The 15,520-nt window shown below is 43.4% G+C and overlaps 2 protein-coding genes across 2 annotated transcripts; both read right to left on the minus strand.

Moving 5' to 3' along the window:
- Nucleotides 1-282: 282 nt before the first annotated feature.
- LOC122970040 (zinc finger protein 391-like) lies at nt 283-8,919 on the minus strand. The gene is made up of 3 exons (XM_044336135.1): nt 8,407-8,919; nt 2,505-2,816; nt 283-1,795 (listed from the first exon to the last, which is right to left on the minus strand). Exons 1-3 carry the CDS (start codon nt 8,591-8,593, stop codon nt 858-860), a joined length of 1,437 nt encoding a protein of 478 aa, XP_044192070.1. The 5' UTR covers nt 8,594-8,919; the 3' UTR covers nt 283-857.
- Nucleotides 8,920-9,495: 576 nt separating this feature from the next.
- On the minus strand, nt 9,496-14,914 carry LOC122970012 (zinc finger protein 595-like). The gene is made up of 2 exons (XM_044336090.1): nt 14,262-14,914; nt 9,496-11,952 (listed from the first exon to the last, which is right to left on the minus strand). Exons 1-2 carry the CDS (start codon nt 14,557-14,559, stop codon nt 9,770-9,772), a joined length of 2,481 nt encoding a protein of 826 aa, XP_044192025.1. The 5' UTR covers nt 14,560-14,914; the 3' UTR covers nt 9,496-9,769.
- Nucleotides 14,915-15,520: the final 606 nt, after the last annotated feature.

The raw sequence follows: 15,520 nt of genomic DNA on the forward strand, positions 1-15,520 counted from the left end.
CTCCTACCCTAACCCTAACCTTCCTACCCTAACCCTAACCCTCCTACCCTAACCCTAACCCTCCTACCCTAACCCTAACCCTCCTACCCTAACCCTAACCTTCCTACCCTAACCTTAACCCTCCTACCCTAACCCTGCAACCCTAACCCTAACCCTCCTACCCTAACCCTAACCCTCCTACCCTAACCTTCCTACCCTATCCCTAACCCTCCTACCCTAACCCTAACCCTCCTACCCTATCCCTAACCCTCCTACCCTAACCCTAACCCTCCAACACTAACCCTAACCCTCCTACACTAACCCTAACCCTATTGGCTGGGGGTGAAGGTGCGGGCCACACCTCCAGCCAATCAGAATATGACCTAATGAAAGCAGTAGCATGTTTACCAGGCAGTAAGACTTTTTATCTGCTGAACAACCAGCAACATTTCCAGTGTTTGCTCGTCATCCTGCTGTGATGCAAACTGTGACTACAAAAGTTACGTAAACACTCAGCATAGTGCCGGGGGCAGACTCCTGCTAAAGCTTCCTGCAGATTTGGTTTGACTTTCAGGTGTGACGTAGTAATGAGCACCGCCTCAACGCCGCTCGCACTGCAGCCGCAAATTTCAACATTTCAAATAACTTAAAAAGACTGAGGAGATAGAAATGAGTCATTTCACAGCACAGGAGGCTCCAAAATCACCCTGATCCATCCCAAACATCAGTTTATTGTTTTCCACAATACTGGCTCTTTAATATTCAATAAATAAGTTCCTGGTCAGCAGAGAAATGCTGGTTTAAACTGTGTCACTGTAACGTCACAGGTTTGATTCTGGCTCAGGACATCAGTTATAGGTGACAATAATAATATAAAATCAACAATCTCCTAAATAAATCCCTGCTGTAGGTTCGACCCCTGGTCTCTCAGGGTGGCCGGTCTTCAGGTGCTGGATCAGGTACGCCCTCCTGGTGAAGGTGCTCCTGCAGAGTCCACATATGTGCGGTCTCTCCCCGCTGTGGACCTTCAGGTGTCTCTCCAGACTCTCCTTCCTGCTGAAGTCGCGGCTGCAGAAGGCACAGCGGTAAGGTTTCTCCCCGGTGTGGACCCGGCGGTGGATTTCCATCCTCCTGATGGAAGTGCACTTCCTGCCGCAGACGTCGCAGGTGCTGCCCAGTTCCTTGTGGGACCGCAGGTGGTCTCTGAGGCTCTCGGCCGAGTCCAGATGGTCCCCACAGGCACCGCACCGGCTCTCCGGCTCCCTGCAGTGTGACTCGGCATGCCGGACCAGAATCCCCTGCGTGTAGAAGGAAGTCCCACAGATCCTGCAGCTGAAGGACTTGACCGGACTCACAAAGGGGGCGTTGGGTCTGCGGCGGCTGCAGGTCATCTGGTCCTGGTTCTGAGACGAGCTGCGTCGGATGTGTTTTCTCAGCGTCCTCTGAGAGCTGAACTCTCTGCCACAGCTGCTGCAGGCAGGAGGCCCCGCCCCCCTTGTCCTCTGTAGACCTGGTTCAGACTGGGCGCTGGTATGTTGGTCTGCAGCTGCGTCGGCATCCTCAGCAGACGACTCTGATTGGACGACGTCCTCGGTGCGAAGAAGCTCCTCCCCTCTGTGAGACTGGGTCTGATTGGATGAAGAGCCTCTCTCGTCATCGCCGCCGCTCTCCAGCCAATCAAGACTCGGTGTGAACTTGGCGTCCGACTCCACAGGTTGAGCTCCGCCCTCTTCCTGTTTAACATGCAGGTGATTCAGAATGAGGCTCCGCCCCCTCACCTCCTGCTCTTCTTCTGTGGTGAAAATCTGCAGAACACCTGAAGAAGAAGAACAACTGAGTTTACACTGAAAAAAACTGATGATTTATGTTTTTATTAGAAAAATAAATGATTGACATTTTGACACCGATGACATTTAAACTCCTGTCACTTGTTTCTTTAGTTGTCGAGTGACATCCACTCCATCGTAACTTTAAAGGACACATATTCTGCACATTTCCAGCCTCTATATTTACATTCTGGGGCTCTACTGGAATATCTTTGCATGATTTCCAGTTAAAAACTCCTTATTGATCTTCTACTGGTCCTTTATGCAGCCCCTCAGTTCAGCCTCTGTCTGAAACAGGCTGTTTTAGCTCCTGTCTCTTTAAGGCCCCGCCTCCTGATGAGCCCACTCTGTTCTGATTGGTCAGCTTCAGGAAGCTTCCTCCGGCTCAGGAGGCTACGTAAACAAACTCTAGTAGCAGGATTTCACTTCTTTTTCTCCTTCTTTACTCCAAATGTCAACTTCTCAAAGTCTTCAAGAGTGGGCAACACTAACAACACATGGAAACACCTTAGCAACCACCTTAGCAACCAAGGCTAGTATATGTGACGAGCTGACGTCAGCTTGTTAGGTTGAAGCCCTGACTATTGACTTGCAGGCAGCTTTTCTACATATGTTTACCTCAAGTTTTGGAACTTTGACCATGTTTAATATCCGACATCAGAACAGGAAATAAAATAACAGAATTTTGTCTCCACCAACCCTCCTGCTGGCAGCTGATCTCCGCTCGGACTGCAGCCTCCAGCATCATGTGATCGTCAACCACTTCCTGTTTGACACTGAACATTTCCTGTGTGTTGTCAGGCCCCGCCTCTGTCCAAGACTGGATCTGATTGGACGAAGCAGTCAGGTTTTCCTCTGGTGTCTCCCTCTGCCAATCAGGACTTGGTGTGAACTTGGAGTCTGCCATCTCAGGTTCAGCTGCAGCTCCATCCTCTTCCTGTTTAATGCGTAAACTGGGGCTCCGCCCCCTTACCTGCCACTCTTCTTCTGTGGTGAAAATCTGCAGAGCAGCTGTAGAGGAGGAAACAGCTGATATTTAGAGAGTTTTATTAGACATGAGACAGTTTCAACACTCACTGATTTTTTAAAAATTTCTTACTTTATTATTTTTATTCAGTTTCATGTTTCAGTTTGATTCAGAACATTTTGTTTTTAATTTGTGTTTCTGTTCATGTTTTATGAATCTGTGTGTTTTTGTTTGTTAGATTTCTTGGTGAATCTGTGGAAACATGTTGTTTTATAAGAGAATCAAATTAAAGTTTCTGTTCATTTTGGTTCAGATTTTAACTCTGATGATCTCTGACTTCCAACAGTCACAATCAGACAATTATCTACTGAAACAACATTATTATTATTGTTATTATTACTACATACAGTCCTCCACTGTTGTCCTAAAGTTTTAGTTTAATACACAGCGTCCTGTTGACTGTCCAGCTGCTGTACTGCAAATGACTGAAGAGATTGTTGTCTTTAGTGTCAAAAAAACTGTCAGAGTGTGTGTGTGTGTGTGTGTTGGAAAGTATAATATTGTGACCCATTGCACCACCTAGTGGTGGCCAGGTCATACTTGATCCAGGAGGACCACAGATGCTATAAATTTGAATAAACATCCACAATTCAAAGAAAGTAGTGATTATTAATTTTATTTGCAAAGATCATAGTATGGAACCATCCATGTTATTTTATGGCAATTACATGGAAGAAACCAATATTTCTGATATAAAAACATTTGAAAATGAGTCAAATTTGGCCCGTGGACAACTTGAGTAGGATTTTTCATGCAGGACTTTACTTGTAAAGGAGTATTTTTTTATTCTGTATCGGTACTTTTACTGCAGTAAAGGATCTCAGTACTTCTTCCAGCGCTGCTGCTGACAGTTTCTACAGAGGATCATGTGATTGTTAAAAGGTTGATAAGATGAACTCTGTGGTTTTACCTGCTTTTATTTCAAACAGCACTGCTGCAGAGAAACGAGTTGCAGTGTCGCCTTCACACAGAAGCCATCAGTGTCGTATTGTCAGCAGACTTTAGTCAGTTAAAGTGAGAGTCTGTGGATTTTAAACTCTTTGGTATTCAAAGAAAACAACACAGGAGATAAAACGGCAGCTTGTGGTGAATCTTTTAAATAAAAAAGCTGAAATTAAAGCCTTTATTAGTGATTATTATTAAAGTCTTTATTGGTGGTTTGGATTATGATCTTCACTGACTGGAGCTTTGACTTTAGTTTTCGCTGTGTTCTGGTTTATTTTGCAGTAATTTTAGTTTGTATTAACAGTTACTGAAGTTCAAGTTGAACACGGTGTGTTTGAAGCAGCTTTTATTTAAGGTTGATGCTTCAAGTTTATTTGTACAGCACAATAAGGCATTTTAAAGTGCTTTACATAGAGCTTAAAAGGCATCAAGACAGAATATAAAAGCAACACAAGGCAACGTAAAGAGACATTCAAATACAATATAATGTTTTTCACCACCTGTGTTCAGCTTTTCGACACTCTTTCTACTATTCTGACCAGCGTGGTGTTTCTCCATAGAGATCTTTAGCTACCAGAGACAAGCTTCAGCTTAGTGGGTGCAATGGCATCAATAACATCGGTAATTTTAGAACTGAAATCATCTACAAGATCATTGACTGAGACCCAAGAGAGAGTGGGTGTGGAAGAGAAAGCCTGAATAAATATTTCACTGGTGTTTTCAGTGATATATAGTTTTGTGATTACCTCTGTCTGAACATTTGTGTGCACGGAGATAGCACTCTCAAAGAAAGCACAGGAATGATCAGAGAGAGCACAACATCAGTCACCACAACCTTAGAAATGTTCAGACTCTTGGAGATGATTAAGTCCAGAGTGTTTCCCTTGTTGTTTGTGGACTCCGTCACATGCTGAGTCAGTCCACAGTTATCAAGAACACAACACAGTTCTTTAGTCCCCCAATGTGAATCATGCTCTTCACAATGATCAATAAAGCTTTAATACTGTACTGGGACGATGAAAATAAAACACTGGAGTGTGATGTCTGTTGATTAGTTCTGAGAAAACTAAAAGGATCATATTAATCAAATGTAAAAACAAAAGTACATCCACTTTCTAGATTCATCAATTCAAATTAATCAATAAATGAACTCCATCAGTTGATCTGCTTCATTCATGTCCTTTGGGATGATGTTAATGATGTTTTAATGAGGTTTTAACTGAGACTTCACTGTAACTGAGGAAACAGTTTTAATTCACAGTGCTGCTCCTCGTCCTGATAACCATCCCTGCCCCTTTAAACACAACAAGCTCCACTTCCTGGTTCCCTCCCCTTCAGATCTACAGTTTGCAGATGGGTGTAACCAACATGTGATGCAGTATAAGAGCTGCAGGCAGCATTCACTGCAGAAACACATGTTGTTCAGATCAGAGCCCAAACCTATTTCACTTCTCAGGAAGTGAAACTCAGACAGTTGTTGCTACTGAGAGCAGACATGGCGCAGAAAGGAGTCCAGCTGGACCAAGAAACCTTCTCTTGTTCGATCTGTCTGGATCTACTGAAGGATCCGGTGGCTATTCCCTGTGGACACAGCTACTGCATGGGCTGTATTAAAAGCTTCTGGGATGGAGAGGATCAGAGGAAGATCTACAGCTGCCCTCAGTGCAAACACACCTGCACACCGAGGCCTGTCCTGGTGAAAAACACCATGTTAGCAGCTTTAGTGGAGCAGCTGAAGAAGACTGGACTCAAAGCTGCTTCTGCTGATCACTGCTATGCTGGACCTGAAGATGTGGCCTGTGATGTCTGCACTGGGAGGAAGCTGAAAGCCCTCAAGTCCTGCTTGACTTGTTCGGCCTCTTACTGTGAGAATCACCTCCAGCCTCATTATGATGTAGGTCCATTAAAGAAACACAAGCTGGTCGACCCCTCGGAGAAGCTCCAGGAGAACATCTGCTCTCGTCATGATGAGGTGATGAAGATGTTCTGTCGTACTGATCAGCAGAGTATCTGTTATCTCTGCTCTGTGGATGAACATAAAGGCCACGACACAGTCTCAGCTGCAGCAGAAAGGACTGAGAGGCAGAGAGAGCTCGAGGTGAGTCGACAAAACATCCAGCAGAGAATCCAGGACAGAGAGAAAGATGTGAAGCTGCTTCAGCAGGAGGTGGAGGCCGTCAGTCGCTCTGCTGATAAAGCAGTGGAGGACAGTGAGAAGATCTTCACTGAGCTGATCCGTCTCCTCCAGAAAAGAAGCTCTGATGTGAAGCAGCAGATCAGATCCCAGCAGGAAACTGAAGTGAGTCGAGTCAAAGAGCTTCAGGAGAAGCTGGAGCAGGAGATCACTGAGCTGAAGAGGAAAGATGCTGAACTGAAGCAGCTTTCACACACAGAGGATCACAACCAGTTTCTACACAACTACCCCTCACTGTCACAACTCAGTGCATCTACAGACTCATCCAGCATCAATATCCGTCCTCTGAGACACTTTGAGGATGTGACAGCAGCTGTGTCAGAGCTCAGAGATCAACTACTGGACATCCTGTGGGAGAAATGGACAAACATCTCACCAACAGGGACTGATGTGGAGGTTTTACTGTCACAACCAGAACCAAAGACCAGAGCTGGATTCTTAAGATATTCACGTGAAATCACCCTGGATCCAAACACAGCACACACATGGCTGTTATTATCTGATGGGAACAGAAAAGCAGAACGAACACATAAATATACGTCTTATCCTCATCACCCAGACAGATTCACTGGAGGGTGTCAGGTCCTGAGTAGAGAGAGTCTGACTGGACGTTGTTACTGGGAGGTGGAGTGGAGCGGGGGATGTGTTGAGGTAGCAGTCGCATACAAGAATATCAGCAAAGCAGGGTGCGACTCTGGATTTGGACATAATAGCAAATCTTGGTCTTTAGATTGTGACAGGAACAGTTTTATATTTTGGTTCAATGATATCTCAACTTTCATCTCAGGTCCTGATTCCTCCAGAGTAGGAGTGTACCTGGATCACACAGCAGGTATTTTGTCCTTCTACAGTGTCTCTAAAACCATGACTCTCCTCCGCAGAGTCCAGACCACATTCACTCAGCCTCTCTATGCTGGACTTGGGCTTTATATTGGATCCACAGCTGAGTTGTGTAAACTCAAATAGACAGAAGTCATTTCAGACTTCATGTGTCAGATTCTGTTGTAATTCTTCATGTTTTTGTCTCCATTGTTTCTGAGAGCTCGTTGCTGTGGTGTTTCTGAACTGCACAGAGATCAGCTGTCAATCAAACTGGGATTATCAACACTTTCTTCTTTTCATTTGTTGTTCTGTTGATGTTTTCAGTTTCTTTAAATGTGACTTTTTGTTGTGTGTTTTTATCCATGGAGGCTATCGCTGCTCATGATGACGTCTTTTACCTTCACTGACGTTTCTTCAGATGAAAATATAAACTTCTCTTTGTTCTAAATGTTAGTTTCATGTTTGTATTGATGTATTTGTGTGCTGTTGTTTCTTAAAACAGAGAAAACAGCAGAACTTCCTTCATCATAGATATTTTGTTCTCATCACTTTGTAAATTCATTAAAAAAGTACAGTCAAACTGTAATTATCATGATAATAATCATTTATTATGTTCTTGTACATTCTGGGTTAAACTAACTGATTGTGTGGATGAAATGAATCTGAACATGAAATCATTGAACAAGAGTCATTTAACAGACTTTACTGATTGGATGTGTGAACAATCTGAAGCTTTACATAATCAATAAAGATGTTTTATTTCAAGAGTGAGCAAAGTATTTTCTTCTGTCTCATTCAAAGCTTCTGGAGAAAATGTGAAATTAAAATGAGAGTTAGCGAATTTTCCCTCTAAACTTCTCACATGCTTTCATTTCAATAAATGTTCAAATGATCCAATATTTCAGCAAAAATCAAAGATTAGAGAAAAAGTCCAAAAACTGAAAACAGATTTGTGTATCAGAACTTTGTTTTTTCTTCTTTCCTCTCCCATTAATCATCTCACCACCCCTCAGATTTATCTGCTGACCCTTTGGAGGGGCCCCGACCCCTAGGTTGGGAACCACTGGACTAAACTAGCTAACTGTATATAAAGTAGTGTAAACTAGCTCCACCTCCAGCAGCTACAACAGTAACATGCTGCTCTAACACTGATGCTTCACTATTAATAATCTAATGATGTCATATATAATAATATATCAGTCAGAGGGACCAAACCACTACTTTTACTGCAATACTTTAACTACATCAAGCTCATAATACTTATGTACTTTTACTGCAATACTTTAAGTACATCAAGTTCATAATACTTATGTACTTTTACTGCAATACTTTAACTACATCAAGCTCATAATACTTATGTACTTTTACTGTAGTAGGATTTTTCATGCGGGACTTTCACTTGTAATGGAGTATTTTACATTGCTGTATTGCTGTATTGCTGTATTGGTATTTTTACTACAGTAAAGTTTCTGTTTATATTTGAATGAAACTGTTTGGATCTATCTAACGGCAGTAGCGACATCTGGCGGGAAACAGACACTACGTCACACACTCAGCGGACATTTTGCTCATCAAACCAAACAAACAGCAGAGAGACGTTTCTGTCCACCGACCTGGCGGTGTGTCCCCCGGTCGTCCCGCCGCCTCCAGCAGCTTCCTTTGACGGTCGATCTCCTGTTTTGACCGGAGAACTTCGTCTTCATACTCGGCGATCGTTCTGGCAAAAAGCCGGAAAATGTCGTCTGTCGCTGCCGTCAGCCGCTGATCGACAAACAGCCGCAACACGTCGAGCTTCAGCATGTTTCCACCATGAAACTCAGAGACTCAGAGAGGGAAGAAGCTGCTGTTGCAGGTTTAATGTCGGCTGAGCAGAAACAGTTAAAGTACACACTTTTACACGGCAGCAGGCAGGAAGTCTGCACAATAAAATCACATTGGGACATTTTAACAGGAAGACGTACTCAGTCTATGGATCCTTTACTGCAGTAAAAGTACCAATAGTTTAGTCCAGTGGTTCCCAACCTAGGGGTCGTGGCCCCTCCGAAGGGTCTGCAGATAAATCTGAGGGGTGGTGAGATGATTAATGGGAGAGGAAAGAAGAAAAAACAAAGTTCTGATACACAAATCTGTTTTCAGTTTTTGGACTTTTTCTCTAATCTTTGATTTTTGCTGAAATATTGGATCATTTGAACATTTACAGAAATTAAAGCATTGTATTTTTCCCTCTGAAATGTAGTGGAGTGGAAGTATAAAGTAGCATCACATGGAAATACTCAAGTACCTCAAAACTGTACTTAAGTACAGTACTTGACTAAATGTACTTATTTCCACCAATGCCTTTTAAAGATCCAAAGAACTCCTCCATGGACCTCAAGAACGTTTTTAAGTTTCTTTATACATTTTCATTAAATCATCACACTCTGATGAATGTCATATTAGAGCTTTTATTCTGAAATTTTAAGCGGAAATCATAGTAATTCAGTGAACTTAACCTGTAAACAGGACCTCACACCGCCAGTCATGTGACTGAGGGACTGTCAAACGACCTCGCGGACAGTAACACATTTATGGGACTTTAATAATATTAATTTGATTATTAACAGGCCACATTGTGACAAACATGATATAAAACCAATTTATGATATTGATTTGACTTCTAATATCATCTCTCAGCTGAGTCCACAATCAACAAACTCAAGAGACATTTTTAGAGCATTTATTGCACATCATCGTTCATGTCGCTGCAGCAAAACAAATCAGTACTGTGAAAAAAATCAGGAAGTTTTGTTTGTATTTCACTTCCATGAAGCTGCTGAACTTCTAAGAAAGATTTTAAACAGAAATCAAAGCTGCGTGAAACAGATTATGACCAGTAAACTGAACTTTAAGTGGACTTTTTGTTTTCTATTTCAGAAATGAACAGTTTTGTGTCTCTGCTGACAACCAACAAACTAGTTTGTAAAACCAGTACGACCGCTACAGCTGTATGAAATCTGGCTGCACACTGTCCTGCCTCCTGATTGGCTCTTTGCTGAGCCGGACATCCAGGTGGACCTTCATGTGGACGTCTCTGGAGCGTTTCTCCTGGTAACTCTTGCCGCAGACTCTGCAGCTGTACGGTTTCTCTCCTGTGTGTGTCAGCAGGTGTTTCTTCAGGTCGTTCTTGGTGACGAAGGCCTTCCAGCACAGGTGGCAGCTGAACGCTCGCTCCTTCTTGTGGAAGCGGATGTGCGTCTCCAGGTAACCTTTGGTGCTGAAGCTCTTGTTGCAAAGGCTGCAGCTGAACGGCTTTTCCCCGGTGTGGGTCAGCATATGGGCGTTCAGCCCTCCTACCTGCCTGAAGGCTTTCCCGCAGACACGGCACTGGAACGGCTTCTCGCCCGTATGGATCCTCTTGTGGACCTCCAGGACATGGACCGACGCCAGGCTCTTCCCGCAGGTCTCGCAGGAGACGCGGTTGGCTGGTTTGTCGCCGGTGTGATTCCTGATGTGCGTCGTCAGAGCGCCGTTGTCGATGAACGTCTTTCCGCAGAACTCACAGATGTATGGTCGCTCCCCACTGTGGATCCTCTTGTGGCGCCGCAGGGCACCAGGCCGCGGGAAGGATTTAGTGCAGATGCTGCAGCGGTATGGTTTGACGCCCGTGTGACTCCTCATGTGAGTCTCGATGTTCTGGTATGTTTTACCGCAGATGTGACAGATTTTGCCAGCGTCTCTGTGAGTCTGCAGGTGGTCCGTCAGCGTCTCTGATGGCAGCAAACGTTCGCCACAGACGCCACAGACAGACTCTGCTGAGTGGCTCTCAGCATGTTTCCTCAAACTACCTTTATTCTGAAAAGACTCTCTGCAGACTTTACAGCAGTGAGACGCCGTCTGAGTGGACGTCTTGGCGTTCTCTTTGAAGGCAGGACTTTTCTCTGTCTCAGAGTTTGTACAGTCCGGCGGTGGCTCGTTGCCCTCGTGGATCTCCAAGGAGTGACTCCTGCTGTGCGTCTTCAGGGCACTGCTCTCAATGAAGGTCTTCCCGCAGCGCTGGCAGACGTACGGTCGCTCTCCTGTGTGGATTTTCTTGTGGCGCCTCAGAGCACCAGCTCGCGGGAAGCGTTTGTTGCAGATGGCACAGCGGTACGGTTTGATCCCCGTGTGGCTTCGCATGTGCGTCTCCATGTTCTGGAAACCTTTACCGCAGATGCTGCAGGTGCCGCCGGTCTCTCGGTGAGACTGCAGGTGAGTCAGCAGACCGTCTGACGAGTCCACCTGCTGTCCACAGACGCCGCAGATGCTCGGAGACTCTCTGCAGTGCGTCTCGGCGTGTTTCCTCAAGAATCCTCGGCTGTGGAAGGAATCTCCGCAGACTCTGCAGCAAAGCGAGATGGACTGAGACAACTTCAGACCGGGGGCTTGTCTTTTGTCTCTCTTTGGTTTCAGTGTCTCTGACTGATCGGCATCGTCCTCCTCATCCTCGTCGTTGCCGTTTCCGTTGTCTTCTTCTTCGTGAGTCTTCAGGTGATCCTGGAGCAGCTGGTTCTCGGTGAAGGTCTGTCCACAGACCTGACAGACGTCGAGCGTCTTCCTGCTGTGGATCTTCTTGTGCCTCCTCAGCGCTCCGGGTCGGGGGAAACTCTTGTTGCAGACGTCACAGCTGAACGGTTTGATTCCTGTGTGACTCCTCATGTGCGTCTCCATGTTTTGAAACGTCTTCCTGCAGATCTCACACGTCCCGCCGCTGCTGGCGGTCTCTCTGTGTGATCTGAGATGGTCGATCAGACCGTCTGAGGACTTAAAGCGTCCTCCGCAGACTCCACAGAGATGCTCCGGCTCGTCCGAGTGCTTCTCCACATGTTTCACCAGGTTTCCTTTGTGGCGGAAAGTTTTTCCACAGATGACGCAGCGCTGAGCCGCCGGCCACACTGACGAGACCGTTGCTCTACGTCTCCGACCGGCGGAGCACTGTCCTCCGTCTGTCCCCATCCTGTTTGTGTCTTTAACGTTCGAAGAGTCATCGCTGCCTTGCCAGTCCTCGTCGCTGTCGGCTGCTGACACGTCTGAGGAGCTGGGGCTGGGCGGGGCCGAGGCTGAGGGGGCGGGGTCAACCTCTGACACCTGAGGTTGTCTTTCATCAGGGTCACCTGTCCGGAGAGAGGATGAACCGACGGAGTCTGAAATAAGAGAGAAGACATTTAAAGCAAACTCTTCATACTCCCACATCCATCATTTAACTCGTCTGCTCTCACATAATGTCACATTTTAAGCAAAAAGACTTTATTATTTTTAATTTTGGTCTTTAAATCAACTGACACTTGAGCTCATTTTTACTCTTCAACTGAACAGTTCCACTGCTTTCATGTCTTGTTTTTTATCTGAGAGTTAATTTTAGTGGTGGAAGAAGTACTATGAGCTATGAGTACATAAGTATTATGAGCTTGATGTAGTTAAAGTATTGCAGTAAAAGTACATAAGTATTATGGGCTTGATGTAGTTAAAGTATTGCAGTAAAAGTACATAAGTATTATGAGCTTGATGTAGTTAAAGTATTGCAGTAAAAGTACATAAGTATTATGAGCTTGATGTAGTTAAAGTATTGCAGTAAAAGTACATAAGTATTATGAGCTTGATGTAGTTAAAGTATTGCAGTAAAAGTACATAAGTATTATGAGCTTGATGTAGTTAAAGTATTGCAGTAAAAGTACATAAGTATTATGAGCTTGATGTAGTTAAAGTATTGCAGTAAAAGTAGTGGTTTGGTCCCTCTGACTGATATATTATTATATATGACATCATTAGATTATTAATAGTGAAGCATCAGTGTTAGAGCAGCATGTTACTGTTGTAGCTGCTGGAGGTGGAGCTAGTTTACACTACTTTATATACAGTTAGCTAGTTTAGTCCAGTGGTTCCCAACCTAGGGGTCGGGCCCCTCCAAAGGGTCAGCAGATAAATCTGAGGGGTGGTGAGATGATTAATGGGAGAGGAAAGAAGAAAAAACAAAGTTCTGATACACAAATCTGTTTTCAGTTTTTGGACTTTTTCTCTAATCTTTGATTTTTGCTGAAATATTGGATCATTTGAACATTTATTGAAATGAAAGCATGTGAGAAGTTTAGAGGGAAAAATCACTATTTGGTGGAGCTGTTAACAACTCATAGACATGTGAAATGTGACCCCGACTACACACTGCTTTTTGTAAGACGTCAAAAGACAAAAAGGTTGGAAACCACTGGTTTCATCTTTAACAATGTGTTGTATTTTAAAAGCTTGTTATATTATCCATTGTGTCAAATCTTCATCTGAAAAGTAACTAAAGCTGTCAAATAAATGTAGTGGAGTAGAAAGTACAATATTTCCCTCTGAAATGTAGTGGAGTTGAAGGATAAAGTATAATAACCAACTGACATCTCAGCTCCAAATCTCAGTTTCATTGGACACTTCAGGTTTTGACTCTTAACCAAAAGAATCAGCTCCTCTAAACAAACACAACTTCTTTCACGCTCACATTACCTCTTCAACTTTAGTGTTTACACTTGAACTGAATCTCCTTTGACTCATATTTCAACTGTTACAACATCAACTTTTCAACAAAGAATTTTTCTTTTCTATTTTAATGTAATTTTATTTCACTTATTTCTATGAGGCACTAATTCCACTTCAGTACCAAGTAATATTTATTCAACATATGATTGAAAGGTCACACAGCAAAATTTGTTGTTTATTTGTCATCTTGTGATCAAATCTGTTTTCTCATCTGAGAGCAAACTGAACAAAGAACCTGCAGATGTATTCAAACATTACTGATCAATAAACACGACTGTTAGTTTCAATATTAATCACCTGTCAATCAATGTGATCACAGCAGTGTCTGATTCTTATTTAACAGATTTAACTTGAAATGTTTCCTCAGTAAACCTTCAGTCGGAGGGATTTCTCTGTTTCTGTCTCTGGTTACATTTAAACAACTTTATTGACAAACCAGGACCGAGAAATGACACATGAAGACGGAGGCAATATAAGAAAACACAACGAATAAATTACAATTTAAAGTTAAAACTTTAAAAGTGCTTCGTGATGTCGTCCAGAGGTAAAGAAGCTTTTTGTGTTTTCAGTTATCTTGTTCCTTGTTTTGAATGTGACGCTTCTAACAGACAAAGATTTATATTCATTTGACGTAATATGGTTTATAAAACATGTGATCAGTAAAACAGAATCATGTGTACTGAAGAACAGATTCAATCCTTGAAGCAACTTTTATTAAGAAAAGTTTTTGGAGTCGCAGCAGTTAAAACCTGAGTAGAAGAAGAAGAGCATAACAGCGAACTGATGACGTTGATATGACGTGTTTTAAAGTGGCCTCTATTCACTTTAGTAGTCATAAATCTAAACACGTTTTTAGACACAGGAGCGTTTCACCACTCTGGTTGCCTAGCAACAGCCAGACCGTTGATGTGGCTCCAACATGGCGGCCTGAGCTCACCTGCTCGGTGCAGTCGGACCACCGGGCTCAGCACCGCCTCCAGTAGCCGGCTCTGCCGCTCCACCTGCCGCCGGTACTCCTCTACCTCCCGCTCCAGCAGCCCGACGATCCGCTCCGCCGCCGCCGCCAGCCGCTCGGTGAGCAGCAGGCGGAGCAGGCGGCCCCCGGAGCCCCCGAAGCCGCCGCTCCGCTTCTCCAGCATCCCGAGGACCTCCTCCCCGACCCGGGTCAGCAGCTCCGACACCGACTCCGTCAGGGCCCGCAGCCCGCAGCGCGGCGGGGCTCCAGCAAGAAACATCCCGCAGGAGAGCTTTGTCCCGCCGGCCAGCAGGAAGACAACAACACGGCGGTTTTCCGGGACAACGAGTTCAGACTGAGAGCGGACAGAGAGCCGCTCTGCCCTCTGCTGGACCGGAGGACACAACTATAGCACACACTGACAGACATATCTATCATCTGTTGGCTTTCTCTTGATTATAATTGTCTTAAATTCTTTTTTCTTCTCTGTTAAGCATTTTGTAACTTTAAGAAAAGTGCTGTATAAATAAAGTTTGTCATAAGTATTATTATTGTTATTAAATAATTTAAAAAGAAAGCTAAAAATTTCTTTCACTTGAGCCTTTAACTAGCTACGACTCTCCAGATACAGACCTGATTCACACTTCTGCACCGCTGCGCTTCTTTTAAAATGTATTTCACTCGATGTTATACATTCTATATATTCTATTTTTTAACTTTGCTTTAATTTTATTATTATTCTTCAGTGGGTTTTATTTTCCATCTTATGTTACATTAATGTTTTTTTTATGTTCATTCTATTTTCATGTGAGGCACTTGCTGTATATATATATATATATATATATATATATATATATATATATATTGTAAAGCACTTTGAGCTGCATTTCTTGTATGAAAGGTTCGATACACATAAAGTTTATTATTATTATTATTATTATTCAGTATGTTTCTGTTTCTTTGTCTGTTACTGTGTTTTCATTGTAACCTGCCATGAAAATGAGCTTTAAACTAATTATGGTTCATCAAATGGTAATATTTATGTGTAATATAAATAATCCCTTACAAACAAACGAAAATAAATAAATGAAACAACATTCACACAAACAAATAATCACAGAACAAGAAAAACAAACAAAAATGAAAATCTGACGGCTTCTTCTGATCCTCCGAGGATCATCATCATCATCATCATCATCATCATCATCATCATACAACAGAGTCAGAACCAGAAACTTTTT

Source organism: Thunnus albacares, chromosome 19 (assembly GCF_914725855.1).
Source record: "Thunnus albacares chromosome 19, fThuAlb1.1, whole genome shotgun sequence".
Taxonomy (NCBI): Eukaryota; Metazoa; Chordata; class Actinopteri; order Scombriformes; family Scombridae; genus Thunnus; species Thunnus albacares.